At 41.7% G+C, this 15,678-nt stretch overlaps 1 protein-coding gene across 1 annotated transcript in view; it reads left to right on the forward strand.

The window, feature by feature from the left end:
- Positions 1-538: 538 nt before the first annotated feature.
- Positions 539-15,678, forward strand: part of LOC103923921 — a 42,339-nt gene continuing 27,199 nt past the window's right edge. The window contains exon 1 of the mRNA XM_009332361.1: positions 539-1,120. Coding sequence (XP_009330636.1) covers positions 539-1,120 — 582 coding nt within the window. The remainder of the gene's footprint in view (positions 1,121-15,678) is intronic.

Here is a 15,678-nt window from a genome sequence, read left to right on the forward strand (position 1 = left end):
TTCCTCTTGCAAAGTCATCCAGCCACACCAGCTGCTTCATGCTTAATTGCAAGTTGGAGATCTGCTCAAACACTGCAACAGGGTTCTAACCCCCTCATAACTCAGCTGGACAAGGTCAAAAGGGCCTACAAAAGATGAGTCTTGGCTGGTTCTTGGCAGTTCTCCTGGGACACGGGCTCTGGCCATATTGGGAGAGAATATTGGAGAGTTATTTCGCTAGGGAGGCATAAACAACTGCAAACAGGGTTCTAACTCCCTCATAACTCAGCTGGACAAGGTCAAAAGGGCCTACAAAAGATGAGTCTTGGCTGGTTCTTGGCAGTTCTCCTGGGACACGGTCTGCAGAGGAACAAGTCTAGCTCAGGCCTCCTCCAGCTCTGTTGCAAGCTGTAGGCTTGGAATACTGGTGTCTACAGGGAAGAAGAATATGGGCGATACTTTGCTGTAGTGTGTATCTCCAGACAACACCAAGAAACACATTTCTCCCAGTATTCTTTCTCCACAGGGGCATTTGAGATTGGAAATCACAGGAGTCAGGATGAGGCTAGAGGTTGCCTTGATCAAGGGGGTAGGAGTGAAGATGATGGCTCTTCACCCATTTCCTGGAAAGGCTCTCACAAAGGAAGGGGCAAGATCAAGAGCAGGCATTACCTCAGGAGCAGCTGGGACACAATGCAGACATGCTATGGCATTGTGTGCTCTCAGCTCTACACCAGCAGAATTTCTCAATTCTCAACAGCCAGCTCTTCTAGCAGATGGAGCAGCTCAAGCCACAGATAGACAAGCAACTCCTTTGGAAGATCTCTATGCCCCTTTTTGTTCAAACACTGCAGAACGGCACTACCTCCTGCAGCCTCAGTTCAGGAAGGCCCAACTCTTGGGAGCAGTCAGTCACTCAGCACCAAAGCCAGCTGTGCTCTGTATGACTTGGCAGAGGAAAGACATCAGCAGTCTCAGCAGGACCTGTGAGATTGCTACTGTGGATATAAATTGCGATTGCCCACACATGCGTTGGAGAGGCAGAAATGGAGACAAGAGACTGAATGTGTCTGTGGAGAATGCAGCTAGGGAAGGGAGCTGGGGGAAACTTGCAGAACTTGCCAGCATATGGGTGCAGATGGTAAGAAAGAAATCAGAGCTTTTTATTTATTTAATTTTTGGCTACAGTCTAGGTAGGTCAAAAGGCCTCTGCAGCCCTATCAGGGCAGAGCCACCACAGGCCAGACGCGGTTCGTGTCTATCATGAGCCGGCCAACACCTAATAGCCTTCCCACAGACTGGTAAGAGTCAGACATAAGAAGGCTCCAGTGACTTCTTTTCTTTCCAGAGTGATGTGCTCACAAAAGACAGTGGCCCAGCCGGGAGTCTCAGAGATGACTTTTCACATGTTGAAATTCTGTACCCACTTCTGATTTCTGAGGTGCATAGCACAAGCTGATCCTACCTTTGGTCCGGGTGTCCCAGGTCCCAACACTGCCTTCCCTGATGAACAGCTTATGGAGGACAAGTTCTGAAGTCCCCACACAGCCCGTTTACCCAGCCAAAAAGAGGTGGCCTACAGCAGCTGCTCCCATTGCTGAGATACCGGACCAGCCCCACAGGGCTCCACAGAGCTTGCATCTTGGTTTGGAGCCTCCAGCAAGCAGCAGTTCTGCTGTCTTAGGTGGAAGAAAGAGGCAGGTCCCCACCACAGGCCCTGATGGTGAAAGCTGTCTGGCATGAACACAAACAGCAAATGAGGTAGACACAGACAGCATGTTGTGTTACCAGGAACTAAGCACAGCTCACCAGTCTGCAGGTATAGAGTAAGTATTGTTCTAGAACGGCATCCGTAGGGATGTAAGGAAAGGGAGATGTGCATGGCATACTAGAAAGACATGCTGGCAATTAGGACCAAAGGCCTGTATGCTAAAGGACTCCTGGCAACTAACTTCTGATTTGCACGCAGCAGACACCCTATTTTGGGAGAAGAATAATTTAGCTGTATAAACATAAACTATATCTTGTTACAAAGTTTCTGAGCATCCATAGTTCTATCTGGAAAATCTCAATGAGTAGTAGTATGTGCTGCTGAGATGCCCAGTATGAACACAAAGCACCTCCAATGCTCATACAAAATCCAACATATAGGGCTTACCATACATATATTTCTCAGTTAACTACACTTCTAACCAGAACACAAGGCACTTGCTCCGCATGCATCTGTCACATGTACAGCTGACATGCAGTGGATCTATAAGCACGGAGTAGTCACATCCCTGTGATTTCTAGTCAACCTTGCCTACTTTATGTAATTTCAAGGAAAAGAATACAAGAGGATTCTACTAATGTTGTGTCACCCAATTTACTATAATAAGTTCAAGCTTTTTTTAAAGAAAGACCTTAAAATTTAAACATGATGGATTTCAAATAGATCCTTGTAACCGGTACGGCCTCCTTCCTCTAGCACTTATCATTCAAATATCAGAGGCAAACAGGTAAAAGAATTCACTGCACACAGTAAAAGTATACAGGAGGACCAGGCCAGTTAATTTACCACCTGGATGTTCTCCCGATACTGAGAAGAGGCACTAAGAATGATACTTCAGGAACGATACAGAAAAAATCTTTGATGTCATGGTAACAGAACAAAGAACCAGAGCCCCTCTCAGAGTAATTTTCATAATCAGAAGAAACTGTACCTCTGAATTGATGAGCAGCCTGTGGCAACAGAGCTGCTTTCCAACATCTGACAAATCAGAGAGGAAAAGAAAAAAAAGATCTAAAAAAGAGGTATTGCAGTACTGAAGAAATATGCACAAAGCAGTCAGAAAATAGGGTAAAGAAGGACAAAGCCTGAGAAGGGAGATAAGAACATGACACATCATTTTCACCCTGAACTAGGAGTTGACTCACCCAGATTCCTACACAATGCCCATAAGACTATAGGAAACAGAAGCTTTTTGTGTCCTGTAGTACACTCACCTGAAAAAACTCCTATATATTTATTCTCAGGACTCTGAATACTATGCAGTGGTAACCCAGCAGCCGAGTCTGCAATGCTGAGCGTACCGTTCAACTGGTGTGCCTGGATTTGTCTTACACTAGAGGAAAAACCTGAAAAAGCAGGTGAAATAGAGCCATTCAGAAGAGCAAGAAGTAGTGTATTCTGTCTCAAATTCCATTACTGTCAATTTATGTTACAGAAACTCATAATTCTGCAGAATGTGTGTGTGTGTGTACATATCCATATAGAGAGTGAGGGAGAGAAAGAGAGAGAAGAAAAATAGGAAGAAGAGTAGTTTGTATATACCAGATATAGACAAAAGGTAAAGGACTCCTCTATGAGTCACTATGCCAGCGATCATCTAGCTGGCAGCCTAATTAAGGCTTTAATTTAAGACAGACCTAATTTAAGCATTTCTTAAGGGTCAACACTGAGGCTGACACTGTTTAACATCTTCACCAATGATCTGGAAAAGGGGATGGAAGGACCCTGAACAAGTTTGCATATGACAGAAAATTGCAGGGAGCACGTGATATGCTCAAAGGCAGGCCTGTCATTCAGATTGACCTTGACAAGCTGGAGGAATGGGCCACCAGGAGCCTCATAATATATACAGGGAGAGGCTGAGGTAACTGGGTTTGTCCAGCCAGGAGAAGAGAAGACTAAATGAGAGATCTAATTGCTATCTTCAACTACCTAAGGGGGTTTATAGAGAAAACTGAGCCAAGCTCTTCTCTGAGATGCACAGCTAAACAAGAAGCGACAGACTCAAACTGAAACAACAGAAATTCTGGCTGGAGAGGAGAAAAAGATTCTTCACTCTTAGAACAGTTAAGCAGGTTAGCCAGAGAGATGTTAGGATCTACATCCTTGGAGATTTTAAAAATCACCTGGACAGGGCCTTGAGCAACCTGATCCAGCCTGTAGTTAAATCCACTTTGAGCAGGTTGGACTACAGACCTTCAGAGGTCCCTTGCAAGCTAAATTTTTTCTATGGTGCTGTAATATTATTTATAATAATAAAATGATAATATCCTTGCCTGCTAATGTTGAAATAAAACAGCTGTTTCAAGTCTGTCTTAAATGAGTTGTTTCCTTACTATTATTGCAACCCAGGGTACTGGGGATAGGAAGCAAGAAAAAGTGAAGATTGCACTTCCATCCCGAAGTGTTGTCTCTTTAGTGAGAAGAGTAGGATCCTATTTGTCTGCATTTCCATTCTGGAGATCTGAAGTACTTCAGAGACCTTGTACATTAGACTGTCAATAGGGGAACACCACAAAAATCTGAAATTGGCAAGAGCAGCTGAAACAAGAGATTCCACTGAAAGACTGCATAGCAATTCTGCATAGGAAGTACCTCTGCATGTCACCACAGCTGGGATAGGTGGAAGTGGCACATCTCCATGGAGTAATACTACTCATTTGATATTTTTGTTCAACATCAGGTAAGACATTTGGATGCAAGCCTTTGAAAGAGTTTAATGTAGGCAAAGTATTAAAGTATTATACTAGTGAAAATTCATATTAGTACAAGAACTGTAGGGGTGTAAGGTTAAAGGGGAAAAAAAACCGCAAAACCAGGTGAGAGGGATATCAGGCCAAGGAACTTCATTTATATAAATCCTTAATAATCAGTCCAATATATATCAGTCCAATAATATTTCTTATTTTTATTAATGGATTTCACATCAGATTAAGTCCATGATAATAGAATTTTCTGAGGACACTAAACATTGTCCATGGGGAACTGCAACAGCATACAGAACTACTTGGATATTATAGAGAATGAAGTGATAGCATCTCAGTGAAAGGTAATGGCTCAATATCCAGGCCATGCAAATAGTTACAAAACCAGTCACAGTGTTTAGAAACTCAAGAAGGAAGGTGGCAAGTAGGATCTTCAGTTGCAAGAGGGGATGAGCTGTCTGCAAAGTTAAAGAAACTGAGTTGCCATTTTCCAAAGCACAAGTAAAACTCATCATCTGGAATTTCCTCATCTGGAATTTAATTCACGTATATCTCCGGTCACCTGTGTTTAAGAAAATGTGATCCACAATTCAGGGAATAGAAGATTTCTCCTAAGAGATAAAGCAAAACCAGCTCAGATTGCTTAGCCTATCAGAGGCCAAAACAAAACAGGCCAGGGTCAAGAAAAGCCAAGATAGAGTTTGGTTTTGTTCTTTGAATATACAGCATAGGCATACACAGTTGGAAGTGAGGAGAACTGTTTAAGGTAACAGAAGAATTGGCAGAAGAACAAAAAAATATAAATTGGCTATGATTAAATTTAAAATGGAAATTAAAAATGGGCTTCTAACAATCAGGGAGTGACATTCTGGACCAGCTCCCAATAAACATAGACAGAATAAGAAATCTAAATAGCTGATAATTGCTGTAAAGGATTACATGTGACTGTGAGATGCTTGACTCAATGATTCAACAGATTTCTTCGAGCTCCCATGTTCCTAATTTCTATATAAATTATGAATACATGGTGGTGTCATAAACTACCACCAACATATCTCTCAATGACATTGTCTTCATCACCTTATCAAGAGTTTAGTAATAAAATTCAGTACTGTATGAAGACCTGGAAGCAGTAATACGTCACTGAAGCATGAAGCACGAGCAGGGATGTCATTAGCCACTGCCTAAAAGAAATTTTAACACTTAATGCTACTCAAGAAAATTTTCCCAGATCATCTTGTTGATCAGGTCTGATCACTGTGCTAAGCTGTAACTTTCCCACTGCTTGTTGACAGGTTGCAACTGGCATGGCTATTCTGAACTAGTCATGGGAATACAAAAAAAAAAAAAAAAAAAGGGACTAGTGACTGTATTGATGATCTTTGTGTTGGCTGAGTGATAAAATTTACATAAGCATTTCATGCTGCCGATAATTTGGAGGCAGAAGGACAATACAGTTTTTACTCCTCCGTGGTAATAACTTGGAAAAGATTACATGCAAGCTAGTAGAGTGAGAAAGTAAGAGCTTTCAAATGCCATATGCCAAAAGCATCAAAGCTGAAAACAAGAATACTTCATTGCTGACTGCAACAGAGTTATCCTGGTTGAAGTTCTGGAATGTCAAACCAAGGCATCTGCAAGAAGGGAAAACTATTCACATTTTAAATAGTTGACCATACTCAAGGTCAATCAAGGAATATTTGTTTTTATTTGTGACTAAAATTTTCTTTGCAGATAGATTTTATATTTTTTTTTAAATAATTGACAGTTGTATGTATATTTGGTTAAAATAAACAAATTGTACTCTCAGTCATATGAATGTTACTTTCATGGACCTCACTGGGATTTACTGCATGATAAATGCGTGCATAATTACATTAATATGTTTCCAAAGTCAGCCAAGACACCTAAATCAGACAAGACTTCTAAAGAGAAGCTGCCTGGCAACAACACTATAGCTGCTTGGCCTCTCTGAAGGTAAAGTTACCTGGAGATGAACAATAAACAACAGAATTATAGGATTATCAATCAGTTAACTAAAGTTGAAAACACCAAATATAGCTTTACACTGTCCAGACAAAAGTTCTGATTAAGCAGTTATGACTTTGTGTTATTTTACTTGTGTGTTTAGAGCCGCCCTCCCTTCTTCTGGAACATGGAACAAATGACAGACCTAGATGACACAATTTAAAACATTGTTCCCCGTTCTGGAAAAGGAACAGGTCCAGATGGTCACCATTTGATACCCCAGACTGGATTTGGTACCAAAAATAGATGAAATGTCCTTAAGACAGATGAATCTATCGTTGTCAATCACTCTCACGTTCTCTTCACTGTGGAATTGTTCGGTGGGACTGAATGAGCTGGATGCCAGGATACATTTTTGATCTCAGGCCTGGGCTTTCATTCCCTGCCCAGGCGATGTCACAGCCATGCCTATGTCTGGCCATGAACTTCATTGATCTGGACCCTGGCCTGTAGACTTGTTTTCCCAGCTTAACCTCAGACCCACCTCATCACCATGATCTGGACTCTTGGCTGAACCCAGCTGCCGACCCTGGGTCTGCCCTGCTTGCTTGGCTGGTAAGGACCCTGTCCTGCCAGTCTTGTTATCATGCTCAACCCCTGGCTCCCATTCCCTGGGGAACAACTGGTCCTCACTGCTCCCTGACATTGTTCACAAACCCATTCACTTTTAGACTTTTGAAAGATTTCCCTTCTTCGGAAGGAGGCAGATAAGAATACTGGCTTTTTCTGTATTCTCTACATAGCATGTGAACAGAGATAAAATCTGGCTGCACAGTCCAAATGCTGTGAGCCTACACAACTTTTTGGGTGTGCTGATATTTTTTCCTTAGGGCTTGGAATATATTATCATAGCATTAAAAACACAGTAAGAATGTAATTTTTTTTTTCTTAACTAATGTCACTAATTTTATCCGGGAAAAAGCTTTTATGTAAGAGTTACTCCCCCTCATCCTACAAAAAATATTTGTTTCCTTGTATTGTCTGCAGGCAGCAGAGCTTTAAGTAACTACTTCTCCCTAAAGACAATCTCAATTACACTGAAAATCTCACAAGTTTTAGCAGCTTGCGACTGGCAGGCCATAGAGGAAATTTACAGAAATCCTAGCCCCCTCTTACAAAGGATGCATTTCTAATGGTAGTATGAACCTTGTGCTTATTCTAAAATAGAGATTTAAGAACATCCTCACATGCAAGTCTGAACATTTTGTTCTAAAATTGAGTAGAAGTAACTCATGAAGAACATTGGTTATTCATGCATCAGTTTTTCATCCAATGAAAATTTAGCTTTCTTTTCTGATTGCTATAGAAAAAAAATTGGTAAGTTTGATGCTGTCTTCTGAGCTTCATAGGAATCGGTATGCACAAAACAAATTTTCTCTTTCCAGTGGTCAAGTCTGACTGGGAGCCTTCTTATGTGAAGCTCAGGACTGAGGTATTTCATTCGGATCATACTAATTTACAATTGCTGGGTGATACAAGATAGTAAGTTATGGATTAGTCAGCAGCTTCAGAATAAAGTGTCTCAATCTTTAGCCTTTCCTTCCCAACTTCATCAAAACTAGTGTCATATTTCTAGCACTAAGTTCAAAATGAGTTTTTTTTACTCGTGTAGATTCAGAAATTTGCAGCAGTAAAACCAGATTCAGGACCAATATCTTTAACATGAGCAATGAAATTTTCTTTTCTGTTTTCTGTCAGTGAATTGAACTAAAAAATCAGTAATTTCATGGGAATTTACTTTTCTGATGGATTCCTGCACTTACATTTAATGATGAAATCATCATGGCAATCCTTTTTGATTTTTCTGTTCAAAGCCTTCCTCTCACCTTGTTTAGTTCAAAATGTTTTTTAGTTTTGTGAAACTTTTATAAATAAAGGCATGCATACATTACAATTTTTACTTTTTTTCCTGACAAATATAGTCAAAGTATGATCATCTGAACAGGCATTAATTTCTAAGTTTGTGATCCATTTGTCTTTGCCTGCAAAGATGGGATCTAATATAAAATTTCCTCCCATTGGACACATTTTTTGCAGTATGAAATTGTCATTCATAATAGAGACAGCTGTAAAATCAATTCAGAGAGCAACCTGGTATGAGTCTTTGGGAGAGCAAACTTTTAGCATCTGTAGTATCCTGTGTCAAGGATTTCCATAGTTTCACTGAATATTATGCAAAGAACTATTTTTGTTTGTTTGTTTGTTTGTTTTGAAATGGTTACTCAGCAACTTTATTTGGTGTCCTCAGTTCTTATATCAGAAGGCAAAGTAAACAGTCCTTCATGCAACTCAAGTTCTGATAGGCTTTTATAAAAATACCTTGGTCACCTCTCTTCTGTCAGAATTCTTGCATGGTTTTGCATGTATTACCTACCTTTGTTTCTCCTTTATACCCTTCTCTGAATCTTTCTGATTGTGCTATATCCATTTTGTAGACTGCTAAAGTGAGAAGAGGGAAAAAAGAACAACTTACAACATATAAGATGCAGGCATGTGATGGGTTTATACAGTGGCTTAGTGATAATTTCTTTTCTCTGCTTACTACCGTCAAATATAATTTCAAATACTTAATAGATTCAAAAATATGTTGGGAATGAGGGAATGGGTGACACACACAACGTAACTGCATACCTTTAATTCCTCCAGGAAACTAAGTTAAAATGACTTAAGAGCATCATGTCAAGATTTCCATAGAGGATGCTTTTTTATCTGTTGCAGCAATGTTTCACACTGTAGTATACGTAGTTTTGGATGTCTGCAAACTCATTTTCGAAGATATATGAGAAAAGTTCCTTTGATGGCAGACCACACATTCACTTATCTATTTTACAGATTGTCATTACTCTGACATTGAATGAAGCAATAAAGTTGAATTTCCCTCAAAATGCAGATAACCTGTTTTATCATAACTAGATTTTTCTTGGTAACTGGCAGAGTTCACAAACTGTGAATCATTTAGGACTCAAAGGACAGAAGTTACTTCTGTCTTTGCGTAAAACAATATGTATATCTAGTGTCACCTTTTTGTCACTTGAACAACTCAGGTTCCACTTCTGCTCCTTAATATTTTGCATAATTTCCTGTATTATCTAATGCAACATAATGTAGTAAAAAACGCCTAAATTATAGACAGTTTACAAAGCTGACACTGGTCTCTTCAGCGGTATTAGTTTCTGCTCATTATTTTAGCACCTGGAATCCCATGGTTTATGTTAGAGCCACTTCCTCCTGCCTAGGTTACTCTTTAGGATTCATTTCCTACCATTCACTTCTAGAGTTGTCATTTTGGCACCACAGCTTTTCTTAAACTTGGTCCATGGGACACCACATAGATGCTATAGGAAGAGCGAAAGCTGGATCCAAATTTCGGTACTGAGGGTTCGAACAGATAAAACTCAGAATATACTTTTTCTTGCAATTTCCCTTGAAAAAATCAGCTCTGAAGCCCATACACTACCAAGGGGAAGATCACAATTTCCACAGGAGCCCCCCCTCTTACAATTACGCATAACTCATTCAAAGACAGGGGACCCACATTTGAGCTTAAATGCAGTTCCTGGGTCTATGGGCAGAGGGCATGTATAGAGGTCTCAAGTGAGGCTGCTCGGAGCAGTCAAATCCTACTTGTGCCCTTGGGGCTCTGCCAGCAGCCTCCCCTTACATCCTCATGCCTCACTGTCACATAGAGACTGCAGACAAGTAATGCGGGTCTTTTTCATAGCCTCTGCAAGTGGTTTCCTGTGCTGTTTTATTGCTGGTATGTTTGGCATGTCCTAGGTATGGTGTGTAACAGGGTGTATGTGTGTTTGATCCCAGAGCATGCCAAGAGGACCGTTGTAAAGGGTACTTGCCAAAACAGCACGCACTTGTCCACATTGCTACCTCAGTCCTATCCCAATAGCTATCCAATAGTTAGCCAAGGCATGTTCGGAAGAATGATGGCTAATACAGTCCCAAAGCATTGCGCAACCAGTTGAACAACTGGGATGATCATATGCCCTGTTTACTCCTATGGAAAATGATTATACTGACTCCTGCATGCAGATGCTACTGGAGTAGTTTACTTAAGAGGGAGAAGCAATAAGGTTTGGTGGATGCTTTCTAAGAGAGGCTATCTGTGGTCAGTTGACCTTGGTTGGCCACCAGGTGCCCACCAAGCCATTCTATCACTCCCCCTCCTCAACAGTACGTGAGGGGAAAATATGACAAAAAGCTTGTAGGTCGAGAAAAGGACAGGGAGATCACTCAGAAATTACCGTCATGGGCAAAACAGACTCGACTTGGGGAAATAAATTTAATTTATTGCCAATTAAACAGAGTAGGATAATGAGAAATAAGAACAAATCTAGAAACACCTGCCCTCCACCCCTCCCTTCTTCCCAGGCTCAACTTCACTCCCAACTTCTCTACCTCCTCCCCCTGAGTGGTACAGGGGGACGAGGAATGGGGGTTGTGATCAGTTCATAATGCGTTGTCTCCACTGCTCCTTCCTCCTCATGCTCTTCCCCTGCTCCAGCGTGGGGTCCCACACCTCAGGAAACAGTCCTTCATGACCTTCTCCAATGCAGGTCCTTCCCACTGGCTGCAGTTCTTCAAGAACTGCTCCAGCATGGGTCCTTTCCATGGGATCACCAGTCCTTCAGGAATGGACTGCTCCAGTGTGGGTCCCCCATGGGGTCACAGGTCCTGCCAGAAAACCTGCTCCTGCGTGGGCTTCTCTCCACAGGGCCACAGTTTCTGCCTGGAGCCTACTCCAGCGTGGGCTCTCCATGGGCTGCAGCTTCCTTCAGGGCACATCCATCTCCTGCAGTGTGGGTTCCTTCATGGGCTGCAGGTGGATAGCTGCTCCACCGTGGACCTCCACGGGCTGGAGGGGGACAGCCTGCCTCACCATGGTCTTCACCACGGGCTGCAGGGGAATCTCTGCTCCGACGCCTGGAGCTCCTCCTCCCCCTCCTTCTCCACTGACCTTGGTGTCTGCAGAGTTGTTTCTCTCACATATTCTCACTCCTCTCTCTCACAGCTGCTGTGCAGCTTTTTTTCCCCTTCTTAAATACATTATCACAGGGGCACCACCCTGGGGCTCGGCTTTGGCCAGCGGTGGGTCCATCTTGGAGCCAGCTGAAACTGGCTCTGATGAACATGGGGGGCAGCTCCTGGTCTCTTCTCACAGAAGCCACCCCTGCAGCATGCCCCCCGCCAAAACGTTGCCACGCAGACCCAAGACACTATGACAGATACCTGTTAAATGCCAGTTGTAAATACAAAGCATTACTATAACTTTGCTATGACAGGACTGAAACAAAACCCAAGTTCTAAGTACAAAACAACTGCAATTCAAAACATTGACTAAATCAATCCACTTTTAATGTTTATTTTCTTGCTATTGCTGAAAAGAGTTGTAGCATAGTCAATACATACTCATTGGCATCAGAGCACTGGCTGTGAATACTCAGACAAAACCAAGATTCCAACTATGAAATAAAAACTTATCTTTCAAAAAAATTACTAAATAAACAATTTTGTGGCTTACATAACACAGTTTGAGTATTTTATTTTCTATTTTCTTAAAATATTTATAAAAGAATCAGGGCTTTCTTGCCTAGTAATGAAAGTATTTAACCCAGGAATAATATGTAACTGAAGCCTTACTGTGGGAAAATTTTCTGTTTGCCAAGAGAATTTGAACTGACTTAGTCTATAAAAACCCACAATTTGCTGGTTGAAAATATTCTAGTTATTTGAAATGTTCCACTTTTTGAGTTATTCCTCCAGAAAACTACAAAGCAGAAATGTAACATGCAAGGACCAATATCCACCGAAATAAGCAGAAGTCTTTCGTTAACTTCACTTTGATGAAACCCTAAAACTATCTAGGAAGAAGGTATGGGTGACACAGTATATTGAAATAGTTTCTACTTCCTTGCACAGCACCCAAGACAGGAGCAGTTTGGAGACCACTGGCCTAATCTAGAATAGAATCATAGAATCATTTAGGTTGGAAAACACCCTTAAGGTTATCGAGTCCAGCTGTTAAGCTAACACTACCACGTCCACCACTAAACCATGTCCTTAAGTGCCACATCTACACATCTTTTAAATGCCTCCAGGGATGGTGACTCAACCACTTCCCTGGGCAGCCTGGTCCAATGTTTAACCACTCCTTCACTAAAGAAGTTTTTCCTCGCGTCCAATCTAAACCTCCCCTGGTGCAACTTGAGGCCATTTCCTCTCGTCCTATTGCTAGTTGCTAATATGAAGGAGTTACACTAACATTTGGGTAAGATGAAGTATCATTTACCTTCCTCCTTCTCCCAAATGTCTTGAAGCAAGTTAAAAAGGCACTCAGTAGGGTTTGTATGAGATACCTTTCCAGTCTGCTTGATTTTTATCTACTGTGTTAATTTATAGTACCAGAAATGGTGAGGTCTATCCCGATAGGATCTCCTCTGTAGGTTCGTGTCGTTGGAAATGCCTCACAGAATAAACTTGTGGTTTCGCTTTACCCATTGAACTACCTGTTAGCTCTGTGGGATAAAACTGCAAGACAAATCTCTGCAGGTGGAGCATCCTAGGAACTGTAATAATGCATTATGTTCTCCTTTAGGTACTGACTTATGCTTTTGATACAAATGGAAAAAATTATTCAAGTGGAAAAGCTTGGTAAGAGTCTTGGTAAGATGGTGTGTTCTGGGACTTCAAGTGTAACTTAACATGTTGAATCGCATGGGCTGAACTTATTCTTCAGCCAGGTTTTTGTGTAGGTACCTGATATCTAACACTACTTCTTGTGGTTTGAATTTTCTGGGTGGTTTGAAGGTAGACCACATCCACAGCCTTTCCCTCGTCCACTAAGCGGATCACCTTGTCATAGAAGATCAGGTTAGTCAAGCAGGACCTGCCTTTCATAAACCCATGCTGACTGGGCCTCATCACCTGGTTGTCCTGTATATGCCGTGTGATGGCACTCAAGATGATCTGCTCCATAACCTTCCTTGGCTCCTTCCAGCCAAGTAGATGGGCATGTATGTAGATGGGCATACATTTGCTAACCTCCAGTCAACTGGCACCTCCCCGGTTAGCCTGCTGATAAATGATGGAAAGTGGCTTGGTGAGCACTTCTGCCAGCTCCCTCAGTAGCCTTGGACGGATCCCATCCGGCATACTTACTATAGTTAATAAACTTTTCTGCTATAAAGCTGAGACTGCAGGAGACCATGGTGCTGTCACGTTGACAAGCTGGAAGATGGTTAGGCATCTTCATTTCCTCTGTAGAGCCTCTCTAATTGGACCTATCATCAATATTGCCTTCAGTTACTGGTGGTGAGAGGATGACACTGCCGTGCTATGAATGACCACCTGAGTGTTGTTTGCGCAGCACTTCTTTGGGAACATCAGCGTCTGATTCTTTCTGTTCTGCATTCATGAGAAACAGGAAGGACCGTTTATGTTGTCTCTATGAGCAACAGTAAAGAAATCACGTTTATGTGCTGCTAGCTACTTCAGTTCTGCTCAATAAACATAATAACCCTGCAGGCATCATTTCATTCTTTTTAAATGGCCCCATTCAGCAATGAAGAGATTCACAGCTATCAACAGTGGCCAATTTTCTGTTTTATCACCATCAAAAGGGACCAAAGTTTCTATGACTCAGACCTCATGGCACACACATATTAGCCCTGTGTAAGTATAGTGTTGAACTCACAGGGCTTTTTAAATTCCATATTCATAACCCTCCTCTTTTAGATCCTAGTGCCCTCCCATCCCCGTGCATCCTCTCTGAACCCTGATGTGCTCATCACTTGAGATATAATGAAGCAGAACTTCAGAACTCCAAGCCCTACCATCTCACTTCTTCTTGGCCTAATCAAGTTAAGCGCAATTTTAAAAAAAGCATATAGTTTACATTATTATTTCATACTCTTTGTTTTAAATTTTAAAATCTCTTAATTTTTTGAAGAAAATGCTTTTAATAACTAGTTTTTGTAGGCGTGTTAAAACAGTAAAAAAAACAAAAAGTAAAATGGCAACACTGAATTTTCAGAAGTTTACTTGCCTAGTTCTGCATGTATTCAGAGTCTGAAGCATTGAAACTTACACGCTTTTGTAGAAGAAGTATAAACAACTAGAAAATTTGGGCATCTTCAATGTTAAAACAGAATTGTGAGGATAACATTTTCACTTAAGCAGGAATAATCGCAAGAAACACCGAACTGTTCTGAAAACATCTTATCTATTCACTTCTTTCTGATAGAGTGCGGTTTCTTTCTGCAGAACCCTGCCCTTAACTACGTCACCTAACAAAGTGCCTTGTTACCTGACCTAACCACAGCCCCAACCTCTCAAATCTAAACTGAGTAGCGCTCAGCTCCCTTCCCTAGAAAGGGCACTTCACACGGGAAATTTACTCACCCCAGAGGGAGTGATTCATTCCAGTGACACTGTCACTTAAACTCTACTCCTGCTCTAATGAGTATTTTATTATGTTGTTGTAAAGCTCTCAAAGTAGAAAGAGAAGGCCTGAAATATTCTGTTTGGTCAGAGCACTTATACAGGAGTTACAAGTTTCAATGTCTTAATCAAGGTCCAGTTAACCATGCAGCTGTATGCACTGTTGCTAGTGAGAAGGAAGATTTAATGTGGCTCCGCAGATCTAGAGATGCATAGTGACTCCCCTGAGGAATATGTACAAACTGCTAGGAAGGCAAGAGCGAGAAAGCAACTTGAAGTACCCGGATAAACCGTGAGCCAGAGAAATTTTCAGGCAGGCTAAAAGTTGTGTAAGCAGCAGCAACGTTGCAAAGAGCATTCTGTAAATAAAGTGCAACAGCATGAGCTGAATAGAAAAAAACCCCACGGACCAATTCACGCTGTCTGCAACTATCTATCCGTCCTGTGTTCTAGACACTGAATGACTGCTATGGAAATAATGCCACGGGACCATACCTCAGCAGTAACACAGTGTGGAACAACACAGTCAGCACCTACTAGCGTAACTTCTGTTTCTCTAAGCGATGGAAAACACGGCCTGCAACGCAGGACGTCCTCTCCTAGCTCGCTTTCCGTATAAAGGTGTTGCGCAAGTCGTAGATGCAGGCAGCCGTGGCGATGGCAAGCGATGCTCAATACCGCCCTTAAAAATCTCTTTACAAACGCTTGGAGGAAGTGAGAAGCTTGATCTCCTGCCACGAACAG

This window comes from Pygoscelis adeliae, unplaced genomic scaffold (assembly GCF_000699105.1).
Source record: "Pygoscelis adeliae isolate BGI_AS28 unplaced genomic scaffold, ASM69910v1 Scaffold119, whole genome shotgun sequence".
NCBI lineage: Eukaryota > Metazoa > Chordata > Aves > Sphenisciformes > Spheniscidae > Pygoscelis > Pygoscelis adeliae.